The 18,730-nt window shown below is 42.5% G+C and overlaps 1 protein-coding gene across 1 annotated transcript in view; it reads left to right on the forward strand.

Moving 5' to 3' along the window:
- Nucleotides 1-18,730, forward strand: part of LOC121287049 (rho GTPase-activating protein 39-like) — a 172,163-nt gene that overhangs the window by 73,027 nt on the left and 80,406 nt on the right. The window contains exon 2 of the mRNA XM_041204501.1: nucleotides 2,415-2,852. Within this exon, the coding sequence (XP_041060435.1) occupies nucleotides 2,415-2,852 (438 nt within the window). The remainder of the gene's footprint in view (nucleotides 1-2,414; nucleotides 2,853-18,730) is intronic.

Consider the following 18,730-nt stretch of genomic DNA (forward strand, 5'->3'; position numbering starts at 1 on the left):
ATATCTTTCTCTGTTTTTTCACCTCCATTTCCATCTCAATGTAGCTATGAAACCCATCACAAGTTCGCTTGATCCTCTCCTGACCTTCCACACTCACTTTCTTAGCATCATGATTCCTCACATCGTCAGTTTGTCTTTTTCCAAGCTGCATGTCTCAATTCCATTCAAGATTTTATCATGCCCCCTCAAGAAACCCACCCTTAAATTTCTTGCTTTTAACTATTGTCCCATCCTCAACTTTCCATTTCTTTGTTCACACCATCACCTCTTTGGTTCTTAATTCAAGTTTTTTGTTTTGATTCTGTTCTGCCCACAACACTGAGACTGCATGAATCAATCAGAAAGAACATCATATATGATCATGATTATCTGCTTTAACTCCTTGTGCTTCCCAATCTTTATTCCAACCTCAGCCTTATTGATTACTTCATCTTTCTTCAAATTTCTTGTGTCTTGGGGGAGAGGGTGGGGTGTGGTGAGGAAAAGCCTCCGTTTATATAGCAACTTCTGTGACCACCGAACCCCTCAAAGCGCTTTACAGTCAGTGAACTACTTTTGAATTGTAGCCACTGTTGTAATATAGAAAATGCAGCAGCCAATTTGGACATTGCAAAATCCCATAAACAGCAATATTATAATGACCGGATAATCATTTTTTTGTGATGTTGATTAAGGGATGAATATTGGTCAGGATACTGGGGATAATTCCCCTGTTCTTCCTCTGCCATGGGATCTTTTACATCTATCTGAGAGGGCAGCTGGGCCCTCGGTTAATGTCTCAAGCAAAAGACGGTAGCTCTGACTGTGTAGCATTCTCTCGGTATTGCATTAGCAGTGTTGACCTTGAATTTTGTGCTCAGGCCTGGAGTAGGACTTGAACCATGACGCAGGGGTGAGAATGCTGCCAACTGAGCCATAGCTGACAAAGGTCCACCCCTCAATACAGGCTTCTCTTCACTATAAAGTCATCTCAGGTATACACTGGAGTTATCTCGGTTTCTTAGAAACAACTACACCCCTGCCAACACTCCCCTCCCAGGTTGGAACTGAAACACTTCTTACTGGAAAGAATGTTTGAGGTGCAAATGTGATGTCATATTTTTTCATGGGGTATGAGTGTCCCTGGCAAGGTCTGTATGTATTGCCTATCCCTAATTGTGCTTGAGGTGGTGGTTGTGAGCTGCCATCCTAAACCACTATAGTCCATGTGCTGTAGGTACACCCACAGTGCTGTTAAGAAGGGAGATCCAGGATTTTGACCTGGCAACATTAAAGGAAAGGCAATATCATTCCAGGTCAGGATGGTGTGTGGCTTCGAGGGGAAATTGCAGGTGGTGGTGTTCCTATGAGTCTGCTACCCTTGTTCTCCTAGATGACAGAGGCCACAGGTTTGGAAGGAGGCTTGGTGAGTTGCTGCAGTGTATCTTGTGTATGGTGTACACTGCTGCCATTATGCATTGGAGATGGAGGGAGTGAATGTTTTGGGTGTTGGATGGGGTGTCGATCAAATGGGTTATTTTTGTCCTATATAACTTTGAAGAAGTAGCACAAATATCCACCACTGCCATCAAGATAAATTATTTCGAAAAGCTCAGTTGTTGATCTGACTCTATTGTGTCTTTCTGTAACAAGTAGCAAAGACCCTTAATTTTTTTTTTGTGCCATTATAAAAGGTTTGATAGATAGCGTTTACTCTCTTCCCTATAATTTTCACTTCAACTTATTTACCACAAGGTGCCAATTGGAGACTATAAATAAACAGCCCCCTTAACATGTTGGCACATTTGGGACATAGTACTGACTGGTGTGGTGCTGAAGCCCATACACATGGGAAGGGTTATAGGTTAAATCTATAATCAAATGAGTCTGCTCTGAATCAACTGAAGTAAAGGATGGACAAGCTACAAGTGGCCTGATTGCCATACATTGATCCCAGTTAAAGCTGCAAGTGTGAGATTTGTGTGAGGCCAGGGTCAGATGTATATGTCATGGGTGCAGAAATTGAATGCCAACTATTAAGGCTGATTTGGGAGAGGCACCAAAGGGTTCTGATCATTTACCACACTTCGCAAAAAAAAAATTGTCTGGAAGAAATTGATTGCAATGGTTCTTTTGTGCAACCTACACTCTATCGTAAATGGAGTTTTAGTTACACGCTATGCAGTGGAGTTGAGGCTATGCCGCATTCCAGTTAAGAAGGGACTGGTTAAGAAGCTGCGAGCTAAGTGCAAGAGGGAGAAAAGAATAGAAAGTTATGTTGGATGGTGTAGGGGTGGGTGGGGGCTTATGCAGAGCATAAACGCTGGCATAGACCTGTTGGGCTGAATGGCCTGTTTCTGTGCTTTAAATCCTTTGTAAGTTATTTAAAGTTGAGTAAAAGTTATTTATTGTTTCACCTTTTTTTTTCTCTTCAGCACGGATTGGGTGGAGATTATTGAGCCTCGAACACGAGAACGCATGTATGTTAACCTGGTGACGGGTGAGTGTGGTTGGGATCCACCGCAGCGTGTGCGTGTCAGGCAGTCAAGCGAGAACCAGTGGTGGGAGCTATTTGACCAGAACAACAACCGGTTCTATTACTACAATGCCCTTTCTAAACAAACGGTCTGGCACCGACCACAGAACTGTGACGTTGTCCCCTTGGCCCGGCTTCAGGCGATGAAGCGGAATTCTCAATCAGAAAGCCGGGGGCAGCAAGCTGGAGACAGCACTCATACCCGAAATCATTCCATTGGTGAGGGCCGTGCTTTCTCAGCCCAGCTGCCAGGCATCCAGGATATGGAGAAAGGGAATGAGGTTGTCGGGGCTGCACAAGATCTGCAGAATTCAACAAGTAGGAAGGAATGTGGAAGGTAAAATCTGATTTTGTTTTCTTTCCTCACTGAACCCTGCTCCGGGAGAATCAACTCAACTACAACAGCCTTCATTTATATAGCATCTTTAACATAGTAAAACATCCCAAGGTGTTTTATGGAAATGTTATCAAACAATATTTGACATTGAGCCAAATAAGGATATTTTATGACAGAAAAGAGATATGTTTTGAGAAATGTCAAAAGGAGGAGAGAGAGGCAGATTGATTTAGTTAGGGATATTTCGGAGCTTAGGGCCTAGGCAGCTGAAGGTTGTCTTGTGCATCCCTTCAGGAAGGGATACACAAGGGACCAGAATTGGAGGAGCACAGAGATCCCGTCTGAAGACAGTTGCAGAGATAGAGAGAGGTGACGCCATGGAGTGATTTGCCAACAGGGATGGAAATTCTAAAACTAAGGCTTTGCTGGACCAGGACCCAATGTACATTAGTGAGCACAGAGGTGATGGGTGAATGGACTTAGTGTAAATGAGGAAGTGGGCAGCAGCACTTCTGTTGAGCTGAAATTTATGTAAGGTGGAAGATCAGTTTTAAGGAGACCGCGCCCCTTTATCTTGGCCGTCGCATTCATGCCATCATTGTAGTTTGCTAGGGATGTGTAGAATCAGGTGGAGAAGCTTGGCAATTTCAGACTTGAACCAGGTTGTCTGAGAGCTGACATTATAGCGGAACATAAGATAATAAATGCATGCAAAGATTAAACCCAGAACACCACTTCTAAACACTCGGATTGGGTGTTTGGGTCAGTTCAGTGAGACAAAATCCCTGGAACCGTTCAGTCAGCATTTGAATGTTGTGATGTGAATGAAGCCTGTGGGCTATTTCTGAGGTAAGAATGGCCTTCCTTGTCTTGTGAATATGTTAGAAGTGTGGTTTTTTTGAACATTCTCTGAAGCACTGCAGGCTATTTAATTGCCTGTTTATGTTTAAATGCACTTTTTTTGTACTATTCTGCATTATATTCTCCAGTTCATGGATCTAGTCAAGATAAACCCCATGAATGGACTTAGTTAACAGATGCATGATGTTACTTTTAGTAAATGTAGTTCAAAGCTGAATTGAAGTATGAGCTTGATGCTATGCCTCCCATTTAGTCCAATATTGATGTCCTAACATTTATATACAGATGAAATTCTGCTGTTTATCTTCCTGTAGTTAATGACCCAGAAACAAAATCACAGCCTAACAAATCGCATGTTTAAAGGCTTCACAATAACACTTCATAGTATTTAGGAGAAATGTTTTGGATATTCGATTTACATATTCCACTATCCACTACTGATAGCACAGTAGCAGCAGTGTATACCATCTACAAGATGTACGACGGCAACTCAGCAAGGTTCCTTCAACAACACCTTCCAAGCCCATGACCTCTACCGCTTGGAAAGACCAGGGCAGCAGCCGCAGGGGAACACCAATACCTGCAAGTTCCCCATCAAGCAACACATCATCCTGACTTGGAACTATATCACTGTTTCTTCATTGGATCAAAAATTTCCTTCCTAACAGCACTGTGGGTGTATCTATACTGTGGAACTACAGTAGTTCAAGAAGGCAGCTCACAGCTTTCTGCTTGAGGGCAATTAGGGTTGGGTAATAAATGCTGGTCTAGCCAGCAGCGCCTGTATCCTGCGAAAGAATTATAAAGTATTATCATTATTGTATACCATTCAGCAAAATATGGAGCAACAGTGTTGTCCAACAGTTTATTTCCCCCTGCTCTATTTATTAAGCTCACTTATCCTGCTCCATTTTCCTCTACAAAGAGCATTGACCCATATCAAGTTGGTGACCAACACCGAATCACCCTCACCCAGACCTCTGCTCATATTGCTCACGGGCAAGTCCTTCTCATCAAGGCTTAACCTGTGAACTCGATCACTGTCCTCTGTCACTGCTTGGACCATATATCCATAATGAGAAATATTTGTCACTGGAAGTTTTTTTTATCCTTTCATGGAATGTGAGCATCGCTGGCAAGGCCAGTATTTGTTGTCCACCCTTAGTTGCCCTTGAAAAGGTGGCGGTGAGCTGCCTTCTCAAACCACTGTAGATCCACAGTGTAAGTACACCGTGCTGTTAGGAACAGAGGTTTTGACCCAACAAAAGCGAAGGAATGGTGATATGGTTCCAAGTCAGGAAGATGTGTGACTTAGAGGGAAAGTTGCAAATGGTGGTGGTTCCTTGCGTCTGCTGTCCTTGTCCTTTTAGGTGGTAGAGGTTGCAGTTTTGGAAGGTGCTGTCAAAAGAGCCTTGGCGAGTTGCTGCAGTGCATCTTGTAGATGGTAGGCACTGCTGTCACTGTGGAAGCAGTAATGTTGAAAGTGGTGGATGGGGTGCCGATCAAATGGGCTGCTTTGTTCTGGATGGTGTCAAGCTTCTTGTGTTGCTGGAGCTGCACTAATCCAGGCAAATGGGGGTGAGTTACTTGCCACAGAATTCCCAACCTCTGACATGCTCTTGTTGCCACAGTATTTGTATGGCTGGCCCAGTTAAGTTTTTCCTGCCAATTGTTACCCCCCAGGAACTTGGTCAGTTCCTGCCTTGATGTCGAGAGCAGTCACTCTTTTCATCTCGCCTCACTCTAACTCTTTTGTCTATGTTGGACCAAGTCTGCATTGAAGTCTGGATCTGAGTGGCCTTGGTGCAACCCAAACTGAGCATCAGTGAGCAGGTTATTGCAGCCTAAATGCCACTTAATAGCACTATCAGCAACATCTTCCATCACTGCGGTGCGGTGACTTTCTTCTCTTCCACTCTGGCTCATTCTCCCATTTTTTTCTGCCTTGCTCACTTTGTTCTCCTTTGAGCAATTTTTGGATGTGGATGACACTGGCTCAGCCACATTTATTGGCCACCCCACTTGCCCTGAATAGGTGTGGTTGGGCCTTCCTCTTGAACCGCTGCCACCTGTGTGGTGCTGTTGGTTCTATAATGGTGTCATGTTGTGTGTTTGTTTTCTCTCCCTCTCTCTTTTTTTTCTCTTTCCTCACCCCCAAATCCTGTAGCTGCAGTATCCACCTATATGTGAAAAATTGTATTCAGAACTGTACCCTGCTGTTCATCAATGAGTGTAATACAAAACCTTCTCATCATTACAAATATTTTATTTGGAACTAAATTAGTTGCAGTGTTGTATTGTGTGTTAATAGCATGTGTGGCTAATGAGGACTGTACATGGGAAACATTTCCTCCTTAGTCTGGTTAAAAGCTTGGGATATGACTGACTGGGGAAGCTTGGTGATATAATTGGGCTAATTGAAAAATGAAAACTAACAGCTGTGTCAGCGTGGATAAATTGACCATGTGGCTTGTTACTGAGCTATACGACTTAGCAAGGTCACATGTTTGCACTCATGTCTGTGTGGATAATTAATCTTAACTGAAGTAGCAATTGGAGCGTAACAATTTGCCTCAACAACCTTGGGATAGGGATGGGAATCATCAGTCCTGGCTCCTGTTTCTGATTCCAATCCAATTCCTGTGTGAATCTATCCCTTATGAAAGAGTGGAAGTCTGGATATCAGATGAGGAGAGGATTGTATTTACTTGTGATGCCTCTCCGTTTCCTATTTGGGCCCAAGATTGGCCATCTGGATCAAGTGCTGGACAGCAGCAGCATCTCTGGAACCAGTAACAACAACAACAACAAGTATTTATGAAGCACCTTTAATGTAATAAAATGTCCCACCAGGTACGGAAAAGAAGGACACATCAGAAATTGAGAACAATGTTTAAGCATTGAAGCTTAATGATGGGTGAGCAACTTTGAGAAGGTCATCCTTGTATGACTCGGTGTCAATTTTTCTTTGATAATACCCTGTGAAGCACCTTGGGACACTTTATTTTGTAAATGGAGCTTTGTTGCCAGCAAGTTGTTGCTGGAAAGGCTTAAGAAAATTAGCAATGTTACATAGATAAAAGTATCACAGGTTTCAAATGTGGCTGAAAGCAAGTTTTAAAAATGGGGATAAAGGACTAGATGGAATTTTGTACACCTTTATTTTACCAAAGGGGAGTGTTTTTTGCTTTTTTGAAAAAAGAATGTTTATTATTCACTTACATCTAGTGTTTCTCCAAGTACAGTTACACTATTCTTCTAGTCCAAGAAATTCACCTTGTACCTCTAGTTTGCATTACAAGAGGTGCACAACATCCTGCATCTACAGAGGGATAGAGGCAGGTTAAGTGAGTGGGCAAAAACTTGGCAGATGGAATTTAATGTGGGAAAATGTGAGGTTATGCACTTTGGCAGGAAGAATGGAGGAACTGAATATTATTTAAATTGAGAAGGACTGCAGAAAGCTGCAGTACAGAGGGATTGGGGGTCCTCATGCATGAATTGCAAAAATCTAGCACAAGTTCAGCAGGTAATAGGGAAAGCAAATAGAATGTTGGCCTTTATTTCAAAGCAAATGGAGTATAAAAATAGTGAAGTCCTGCTAAAACTGTACAAGGCACTAATTGACCACACTTAGAATGCTATGAACAGTTTTGGTCCCCTTATCTAAGGAAAGATACACTGGCATTGGAGGCAGTCCAAAGAAGGTTTACTCGATTGATCCTGGGTATGGGGGGGGATTTTCTTATGTGGAGAAGTTGAGTAGGGTGGGACTGTACTCATTGGAGTTTAGAAAAATGAGAGGCGACCTTATTGAAACATATAAGATTCTTAGGGAGCTTGACAGGGTTGATGCTGAGAGAGTCTAGGACCAGAGTGCATAATCTCAAAATAAGGGGTCACCCCATTTAAGACAGAGATGAGGAGGAATTTCTTCTCTGAGGGTAGTGACTCTGTGGAATTCTTCACCGTAGAGGCTGGGTCATTAGGTATATTCAAGGCTGAGATAGACAGATTTTTAATCAGTAAGGGAATCAAGGATTATGGGGAAAAGGCAAGAAAGTGGAGTTGAGGATTATCGGATCAGCCATTATCTCATTTAATGGCAGAACAGACTCTACTTCTGCTCCTACATGTTATGGTCTTATGGTTTCTGCTTCAGTGACGGTCAGATTTCAGCAGCTAAATTTATGCAATTCTGATCTAACTTAAAAACGGGCAGTTTCCTCTTTCTCCCTGTTTCTACGGTTGAAAGAAATGGCAAAAAAATTGCTCTTCTTTGGAAACTGGGAGCAGTTGATCTGTGATGGGAAAGTCATGTCAATCTAACGAGCTGATGTCAGATAAGTAAGCTCATTGACAGCTGCCACAATTCAGTTCCACTTGGACAAGAGGCCTTGTCAAGGACTTCCTTAGAATTTCCAGGATAGCTGAACTAATGTGACTGAGGACTGAACTCTCGTTGCACACTTGAGGATTGGAAGAAATTGCACTGATTATGACAGATGGAAAGAGAGTTTGCCAATAACCACTTCATAACTGTTTGTGTGACAAATAAGGTTTCTTTAAATATAAATAATGTTTGTTATGGTTTACAGTGGAGACCACACTGGAGAACAAAAACCAGAATTGTTCTGCTCCAGAATGCAGCGCCGTAATTGATTTGTAAACCATAGTGGCAGATTGAGTGTAATAGCTGTTTAATCTTCAAAATGTTTCATGTGAACATTATTTGTGGTATTTTTTGCTTTCTCCTTCTCCCCTGCCCCTTGTGCTGCTGCAAGGGAATTGTCACCAAGTATTGGGTGCCCTCCACGGAACTTGAGATTTTCTTTGTACCATTATCGATGAGAGAACTCCTCCTGAACCCCTGAAGATGAAATTGATTTTCAGCATTTCCATCAGGCAACTGGTGTGAGTGCAGGGCACTGGGGGCTAGATTTTGTGGAGCCCATTGGAATTGGCAAGATGGCGGGTGGGCTGGGAGAATTCTGTGAGAGGCCAACCCTGGTGGAGGGAAACAGTTCCTGATTATGGCAGTGGCACGTGGAAAACTTGCCATTTATCGGCGGGGACCGATCGGCTACTTGCATGCAATTTAAATGTCATTCGCCAGGATTTAATGCAGCCTTCTCGATGAAATGAAACTGACATGAACCACCCATTGAACACTGGCAATTTAAATATGGCTTACCTAACCCACTGTGAGAGCTCTTTTGACTTGCAGGAGACTGACTCATAGGGAGTTGCATTGTCTTTGGAGATTTGTTTTCTCTCTATTCAAACTTGATAATCTGACGGTGATGGGCAGAGTCCGAGCTAGGAAACGTCTAAGCTGAAAGTGTTGGTTCCAAAAGTTAAAGGGGCAGTGTGTAGCCTAGGAACAAAGGGGCCACTCATTAAAGTGGCATTACATATCTGAGTCACTAAGGGGAGGGCACCAGAGGCTGCCTTTAAAGAAAGAAAGAGGGTGTTACACAGTGGGAGCCATTCACGCTAGTCCTTGATCCTCAAGGGCTGGAGGGGATCAGCACTGCACAGGAACACCATGCTGCACAACAAGTGCAGGCAGCCCAGCGGCAGCAACAGAAGGGAGCACAACAACAGGAAAGGCAAAGGCAAACACAGGCCTCTAGCGCCTCAGAGGGTTTACAGAACCTGGATGACATACTTATAAATGTCAGAGACAGTGCATGAAGAGACTAAGCCTCTTCAGGGAGTCTGTCACTGAACTATATGCTCTAATCCAGGAGGACCCATGTCCGTGGGGATATGGTGGGCAATCTATGCCAGTGGCATTGAAAGCTACTGCAGCTCTTAAACTCTATGTGGCCTTTTCCTTCCAGGGGTCTACAGGTGACACCTGTGGCATCTCCCAAGCAGCAACTCACAGCTGCATCAAGGAAGTGACAAATGTACTTTAGAAGAGGGCTGGAGAATTCATAAGAACGCAGGCAGATGAGGACAGCCAGGTGGAGAGGCCAATGGGATTTGCAAGCCAGTGCCAGCTTACTTCGTGTTTAGGGTGTTATAAACTGCATCCATGTTGCCATCAAGGCACCATCCAAGCAGTTGGCCCATCTTCATTAAGAAAATAATTCTATTCCCTCAGTGTGCAGTTAATCTGACAACAGGAAGTGAATCCTGCAGGTGTATGCTCACTATTCCACCAGCAGCCAAATTGTGTATGTGCTTCGATACTCGCAGGTGCTGCACTTGTTTGTGCTAAGGGCGCAAATCAAGGGATGGATCCTTGGTGAAAAGAGCTACCTTCGTCACACATGATTGATAATGCCTGTCAGACGTAGTGAGGCAGAAGGGAGGTACAATGCCTGTCACGGCACAATGAGACTTAATAGACAGGTTGGTGTGCTGAAGAGGCGTTCCTTCATGGGGGTGTTCTCCTGTATAACCCAGTGAAGGTGTCACAGATGTGATGTGCAGAGTGCGCACAGACTCACACAGAAGGGTGACAACATCAGCCTGGAGAAAGAGAAGATGACAGAAGCCTCACCTGATGACAAGGATGGGGAAGCAGAGTGTGACATGAAAGGGCCTCCTGCCAGTAAGTGTGTCATGGAAGTTAATGCACAGGAGGCAAGGGACCACTTCGTACTGACTCGCTTCCAGCTGACAAAAAATCAACAGCCTTGACCAATTTCTGAGGATGGAACATATTGTTGCATCTAAGAACTCTCAAAGGTCATCACAGAGGCCTGCGAGCCAGCAGCCAGTGCTCTTTCAACACATGATAATATCATGCATCTCTGAAGGGAAAACATCATGAGGCCCTTGTATGTACAAACACGTGCTAAATAAAGCACAAAAACATTTTAATGGGCCACTGACATTTCTTCGCCTGTGCTACCTTATTGTGTGGAAGGGGACTTCTTGAAATGTGTCTGTTGCAGCTAGGTGCATCCTCAGCTCTGTAGATTTGGTGGAAGCAGGCTGTTATTCTCTGCCCCCTGGCCGCTGTGGTGGGCATCCTCTGCCAGCCCTAGGCATTTAAGGCATTTTTTAAAAATTTGGTCGTGGGACGGAGGTATCGGCGTTAATTGACCTTGTTCAGAGGGCATTTCAGAGTCAACCACATTGCTGTGGGTGTGGAGTCATGTGCAGGCCAGACCAGGTAAGGACAGCCTAAAGTTAGTGAACCAGTTTTTATGGATAAGTCATCATACTTTTAATTCCAGATTTTTTTTTGGCTGAATTCAAATTCCACTTTTTGCCATGGTGGGAATCGAATCTGGGTCCTCAGAACATTACTCTGGGTCTCTGGATTACTAGTCCAGTGACAATACCACCATACCACTGCCTCTATATACCAGAGCAAGAGTATCCTCTGGGACACTGCCACTGGAGGAGTTTGGGTCACTGGCATAGGAGCTGGGAGCTCCTCACAATACAAAGTGCTTTGAGATGAACCCTCAAGTGTGCCAGCCTACATCTCTGCACTGGTGCAGGAGAGCCTCAAATGCCCTCGCCCATCCCTCAATGGCCTTGTCCCTTGCCACCTCTGCAATTTCCTCCAGTGCTACAACCCTCTGGATCACTGCGCTCAAGTTGTTTTATGATTTACTCTAGTCAAGTGTGCAAAGGTTACAGTTAATTTATTATCTTTAAAAAATATTGTAGCTCTTAACCAATACACAAATTATTGGGCAGAATACATTTCAAAAATCCAGTATTACTGCACATCAGTCCAAACAATATAGAGGAAAATGCTTTTTTTTCATTGTTGCCTGACAAATCTGTCCCTTAAGACCTCTACAGCGTCATATAGGGATAGGATTGGTCGGTAAAAGAGTTTGTATTGAACCATAAGGTCATAGTCTCATTGTGTAACTGGGCGGTGGTCTTGTTCATGCAGCCGTATGAAAATTACTTGTGTGGTTGGACAGATTTCCTGTTCAGCGGAGAATGCTGGTGGCAGCATTTGTGGTGTTCCTGTGGAGAAGCTCTTTATCCTGCCTGGGAAGGGTTAAGGTATATGTGACCCATTAGTTGTGCTGTTCCTCTTACAAATCCCATTGCAGGCATAAATTGTGGATAATCAATCATGAAACTTTAATGATGGGAGTTTTATAGATTGATTTCCTTTGTCTCTGCACAAGTGTCCTCTCTGGTTAATAGAATTTTATATTGCTGGGTGGTCTGTTAGTGAAGTGGTCAATTTTTGTATGTTGTGCTTTGTGCTGTACTTTCATCCTCTCCTGTCCTCAGCATGACCACCAGATGCAGCTGAACTTTATTCTGGTTCCACTTTCATCTTGTGTGAAGGATCATCTGGAAAGTTTGCAAAACAACCCCAGTCATGACCTTGTGGTGTGGCTTTCAACAATGCTCCTTGTCTATGCACTCCCTTTCCATGAGCTATTTAGTGTTTTTCCAGTTAAAATGGGGTCTCCCTTTATATTACAAAGAGTAGTTTATCTTTCGAATGCTTCTTTTGACAGGCCCTCAGATTAACAAGCCTAATGTGAATTTACTGCAAATATTTTATTTCTATAAAAATATTTTTGAATGGAAGATTCAATTTTAACAACAATTTTTAGCCTTTTGATACATGGAGAAGTTACAGACTATCCCACAGCAGTTTAAGAGGATAAAAACATAAGGCTATCCAGCCCATTGAGCATACGTCACCAGCCAAAACAGCTGAGTCTGATCTTCCACCTCAACTCCACTTTACCTATGTCCCTTCGTTCTATTAGCATGCAAAAATCTATTGATCTGCCCTGAATATATTCAATGACTTGACTGTCCACCGGTCTTTGGAATAGTGAATTGAAAGATCCACAGCGCTTTGAGTGAAGAAATTTCTTCTCAGTCTCAGTCCTAAATGGCTGACCCCCTAATCCTGAAATATAACCCATAGTCCTTGACTGTTCAGCCAGGAGAAACATTTTCCCAGCATCTACCCTGTCAAGCCCCTTAAGGATCTTATATGATTCAATACAACCACTTCTCATCCGTTGAAATTTGAAGTATATGTCTGGTTTACTCAGTCTTTCCTCATAGGACAATCCCTTCATTTCAGGAATCAGCCTAGTGAACCATTGTTGCACTCCCTCCAAAAGGAGCCTATCCTTTCTTAACCAAATACATAGCCACCAGTATCCTGTATGTCAGTACTTTGATTTATCAACAGACTGGGGCCAATGGTAATAGTTCCCTATTTTAAAACTGGAATCTATTTTGGTACATGTGCTTGGACACCTGTTGTATATAATATTTAGCCAACAGGTGGATCTGATGTGACCCACCCACAACTATGTTTCTCATGAGTTATTGTACTGGCGTGCAGAAGTGCCACTGGGAATAAAATATCTTATTCCCCTCACGAATAATGTCATCAAGGAGCTTCAAAGTGTTTGTGCTACAGAAAAAGGGCAGGTATCCATTCAAACCCCTTTTTACAATCAAAAAGCTATTTTTGTTTAACACTTACCCGCATTTACAGTAAGAGATTATAAATAGAATCATACCAGCGTTGTTATGGGAATTATTTAGCATATTTGTCTCAGCATATTTTGGGAAAAGCAACATGTCAGCCAGTACTCTGTCACTGGTTGATGCATTTGATTCACCTTGAATAGTTTTCACCGGTGGTTAAATCGTTATACTTCACTCTCGTGTGTAAATCACAAAACGCCTTTTCTGGGCATACCAACTTCTCAGAGAAAATCTACAGTTGTGCTGCTGAATATTTCTTTCACAGTTTAAGTGGACTGAATATTGATGTTTCACATGCCTACTGTGGCACTTCACTGAAATGTTAGTGATGATGCTGCAGTCATGAAGTTGCCATTTAGTCCCAGTGCTTGTGAACACTTCCAACCTCTTCTTAATGAGTCAAACTTTGCCTTCAACCCAAAAAGTCATCTTGAATTTATACCCTGTCTTTCATGACCTCAGGACATCCCAAAATGCTTTCTCATCAATTAAATACTTTTCTGAGGAATGTGGTTATTGTTGTAATGGAGGCAGTAAATTTGTACACAGCACGGCTACTCAATGCCTCAAAGCACTTTCAAGCCAATGAAGTACCTTTTGAAGTGTAGTCATTGTTGTAATGTAGGAAACACAGCGGCCAATTTGCACACTGCAAACTCCCACACCAATGTGATGATGTCCAGACCTTCAGTTTTTTAGTTATTTTGTTTGAGGGATGAACATTGGCCAGGACATTAGGAATAACTCCCCTGCACTTTGAAATAATGCTATGGGATATTTGACATTCACCTGAGAGACATACCCTTGATTTAAAGTTTCATCAAAAGACGGCACCTCTGACAGTGCAACACTCCCTCAGTACTGCACTGGAGTGTTGGCCTGGATTTTGTGCTCATGTGTCTAGAGTGGGTCTTGAACCTCCTGACTCAAGAGGCAAGAGTACTACTCATGAGCAATGGCTGACTACCAATGCCAGCAAAAAAGCAGACTTGTGTGGCCAGTGCCTGCTATCATGGCAACTCAGCTGCAATCTCTGTCTACCTTTCCACCTATATACTTAAGCTAATTCCAGTGGTGCACAATTGGGGCATTTAATTCTCCTCTGACCCGACTTGTTCACGTCTATTCTGTCTCAAAGATCACATTAATCCACCTTCAGAATATAACCTTTTGCCTTTTGCACCATTACAGAAATCCGATCCAAATTATTATTACCTTAAGTGTCAGCTGCTAACTTCATAAAGCTCAGATACGCCACACCTTTCAACCACATGTTTTGCTATATAAAGCCCTCCCCTTCTATTGCAGATTACTTTGAAAACTTCACTTGCTGCTGCACTCCAGTGTATCAGTTACAGAAGCTGTGCCCTCTTTTTCAAATCCCTTCATCACTTTACTTCAGTCCTTCTGACCTTCCCTATTTGCAGGTCTTGGCTGCATCCTCTGATCCTCGGACTCAGGTTTACTCTGTTCCCTGCTGCACAGTCAGAGATTGATCCCGAAGTCTCAGTGCCCCAGCCCCCTGAAATTCTCCTCCATAACCACTTTGCCTTGTCGCCCCTATCTCTGCCTTCAACAGTATCTTAGAAATTCATGACCTTATTTCCCTCCTGCACACCCATCCCCAATGTCTCCTTTCGTCCACAATGCAAATAAAAGTTGTAGTCATCGAAATCCAACTGATAACTTTATCACCCGTGACACCCTGGTCCACTCCTCCATCACCCCCTACACCTCAACCCCCCTCCCACGGCACCTTCCCATGCAACCGCAGAAGATGCAACACCTGCCCCTTTACTTCCCCTATCCTCACCGTCCAAGGGCCCAAACACTCATTTCAAGTGAAGCAGCATTTCACTTTTATTTCCCCCAACTTAGTCTACTGCATTCGTTCCTCCCAATGTGGTTTCCTCTACATTGGAGAGACCAAATGCGGACTGGGTGACCGCTTTGCAGAACACCTTCGGTCTGTCCACAGACCTCCCTGTCGCTTGCCATTTCAACACTCCACCCTGCTCTCATGCCCACATGTCCGTCCTTGGTTTGCTGCATTGTTCCAGTGAAGCTCAACGCAAACTGGAGGAACAACACCTCATCTTCCGACTAGGCACTTTACAGCCTTCCGGACTGAATATTGAGTTCAACAATTTTAGATCATGAACTCTCTCCTCCATCCCCACCCCTTTTCCAATTTTCCCCCTCCTTTTTGTTTTTTCCAATAATTTATATAGATCTTTCTTTTCCCACCTATTTCCATTATTTTAAAATGTATTTCCATTCATTTTTTTATCTCTACCTTTTAGCCTTTTTCGATTCCTTCACCCCACCCCACCCCTACTAGGACTATCTGTACCTTGCTTGTCCTGCTTTCTACCCTTAATTAGCACATTCCTTTAGATAATATCACCACCTTCAACACCTCTTTGTCCTTTTGCCTGTGACATCTTTTGATTATCTCCACCATCACTGGCCCTCTATCCAGCTCTTCTTGTCCCCCCCCTTAAACCAGCTTATATTTCACCCCTTTTCTATTTTTCCTTAGTTCTGTTGAAGGGTCATACGGACTCGAAATGTTAACTGTGTTCCTCTCCGCAGATGCTGCCAGACCTGCTGAGTTTTTCCAGGTATTTTTGTTTTTATTTTGGATTTCCAGCATCTGCAGTTTTTTGCTTTTATATTATGATGACTTTATCATTTTGGAGCCCTCTGATCAGACTAATTATTGTGGTGGTAATGAACTCATTTGTTTTTTTTACAATGACGTGATTTTTTCTTTAAAAAAAGGCTTCCTGATGCAGGTGTGTGGAAATGAGCTGTAGAGAAGGGTTGAGCACTTTAGCATTTTCCTCTATAAGTAACTGCTGTGTGATGGTAGTCTCGTCCAGAACTTGGGATCAGGCATTCTCTGCTGTCCATATGTGGGATATTTTGTTAGGATCCCTCACAGTTACCTCTCTTCAAAGTTTGACATTTTAGAATAGACTAAGATCAGAACTAAAATCAGGGCCACCCAACAGATGGTCTGATATATTCCCAGTGTTTTGACAGAAATTTTGAAATCTTTCGCACAGGGTTTTTTGTTGTCAAGTGTTCCATTGAGAATGAAAAGGATGCATCAATCTGAGCCAGATCTAGAGAGGACAACGCCCATCTCGTTTACTTACTCTCTGCGCTAATTTTTAAGCTCAGGAAAAAGGCCTGATGCTCTGTGTCTTCACTGATCTCTTTTCATATTGGTTGAGTTGTAGCCTGCAGTGCAGTCTTGAGCATTCTGCAGTTCACTCATCATCTCTTTGGAATAAGCTGTAGCTATTGTGGCTAGCTAATAATTGCTATTTTTAAGCAACCTATTTTTAATTAGAAAATTTTTAATGATCTCTTCCTTCTATGTTAAATTCATTCAGAAGCACCACAATGGTGAGTAATCATGGGTAATCAATGGTCAAATGTGATTTTATTTAGTTTATTTGGGACTTGACTCAATCAATGCCTTATCAATACTTTATCATTTGTTAAGTGCAGTGTAGATACAATAGCTCCTGTTCACACAGTGGGTTCAAATAAGCCTGAAGATTCTCTTCAAACCTTGGTTGTATTGAGAGAAAATTGGATGTGGAAAATGAGGTGAAGGAGTAATCCAACTAAAATGAAAAGTGAGTTTTAAGAGATCCTCTCCACGTTGTATCTTAGAATAAAGCAGTAGAATTTTGCAGCATAGGTCATTCACCCATCATATCTATGCCAGCTGTTTGAAAGAGTGTCAGTTTGATCCCATATCCTTGTTAAATTTTACCTTTTCAAGTACTTACCAACTTCCCCTTTTTGAAAATATTATGCATTCTGTTCCCACCACCATTTCTGATGGGCCATTCTACATTTTAACAAATCCTCTGCATTAAAATAATTTAAACTTCCCCTGCAGTCTTTCAGTGAGTAGATATATACCTTTTAGTTTCTGGCACACAGATTAGTGGAAATTGTTTATCCCAATTTATTTGATCAAAACCACCTGTAATTTTTGAACATCGTCATTAAATCTTTTTTTGTTCAAGTGAAAAGAGATATTACTTGGGATATCCTCCATTCTGATCAAGTCTCCCAATGTCCTTTTTAAAGGGGTGGAGTGTCTGCCTCTTGGGAGCGTCTTCATTGTTGTTCCTCTCAATACCAGGTCTGAAGAGTGTATCACAAACACTCTGCTAGACATGGCTGGCAAAATAATAGTGTGTTAGCCTCTTGCGACTCAGATTACCAGGATAGTAGTAGCCTCTTAAGTTGTTGCTTTGTGTGGGGGGGTGTTGTGTTTTCCACTTCAACGCTAGGGGGATATTTCCCTTGCCTATTTGAAATTGAAATCCTGTTCCACTCTTTGCTCCATGTCCATGCTTTTGTATGTTTGTGCAGTTGTTAAACATTACCTTTTGCAGTTAAACTTCATTGGGTAACTTGCTTCTAAACAAAAGTTCTATATGTGTAAGTTCTGCACAAGCACACAACACAAAGAGTAATGCCATAGATATCAAATTTGAAAGTCTTCCTTGCAAGTACTAGAATAATAAAGCCGTGGCACTGTTCAATGCTGTGTGGGTGGTTCTTTCACATTCTGAAGCATTCCTCTTGAGTGCACAGTGTAGATTTGTATCTTTAATTGTTCGACTGTGTATCCTGAAATGATTAGATAAAAGGGAATGAGGTTCAGTTGTCCCAATAGTCGGCAGGAAATGAAGTCAGAGAGTTCCTCTCTGAATCACCATCTTGTACTCCTGATTTATTGCAGCTAAGAGCTCATCTCTGACCTCTATTAAAGGAAGGCTGATTAACAAAATGAAAGATTAGTAAAAGCAGAGTGATATTACCAAAAATAAAACATTTTTCCTGTCACTTCCTCAGGTCCTCAATATAGCCTCCAAAAACAAAAACCAGTGAGCCAAGTCCCATGCAGCCATTACCCTTGTGCTCACTGACTGGTTAGGGACCAGTAACTTGTTAAAAACAAAAAAAACTGCGGATGCTGGAAATCCAAAACAAAAACAGAATTACCTGGAAAAACTCAGTAGGTCTGGCAGCATCGGTGGAGAAGAAAAGAGTTGACGTTTCGAGTCCTCATGACCCTTCGACAGAACTTGAGTTCGAGTCCAAGAAAGAGTTGAAATATAAGCTGGTTTAAGGTGTGTGGTGGGGGGGCGGAGAGAGAGAGAGAGAGAGAAGTGGAGGGGGGAGGTGTGGTTGTAGGGACAAACAAGCAGTGATAGAAGCAGATCATCAAAAGATGTCAACAACAATAGAACAAAAGAACACATAGGTGTTAAAGTTGGTGATATTATCTAAACGAATGTGCTAATTAAGAATGGATGGTAGGGCACTCAAGGTATAGCTCTAGTGGGGGTGGGGAGAGCATAAAAGATTTTAAGATATTTAAAAATAATAGAAATTGGTGGGAAAAGAAAAATCTATATAATTTATTGGAAAAAAAAGGAAGGGGGAAACAGAAAGGGGGTGGGGATGGGGGAGGGAGCTCACGACCTAAAGTTGTTGAATTCAATATTCAGTCCGGAAGG

This window comes from Carcharodon carcharias, chromosome 14 (assembly GCF_017639515.1).
Source record: "Carcharodon carcharias isolate sCarCar2 chromosome 14, sCarCar2.pri, whole genome shotgun sequence".
Classification (NCBI taxonomy): Eukaryota; Metazoa; Chordata; class Chondrichthyes; order Lamniformes; family Lamnidae; genus Carcharodon; species Carcharodon carcharias.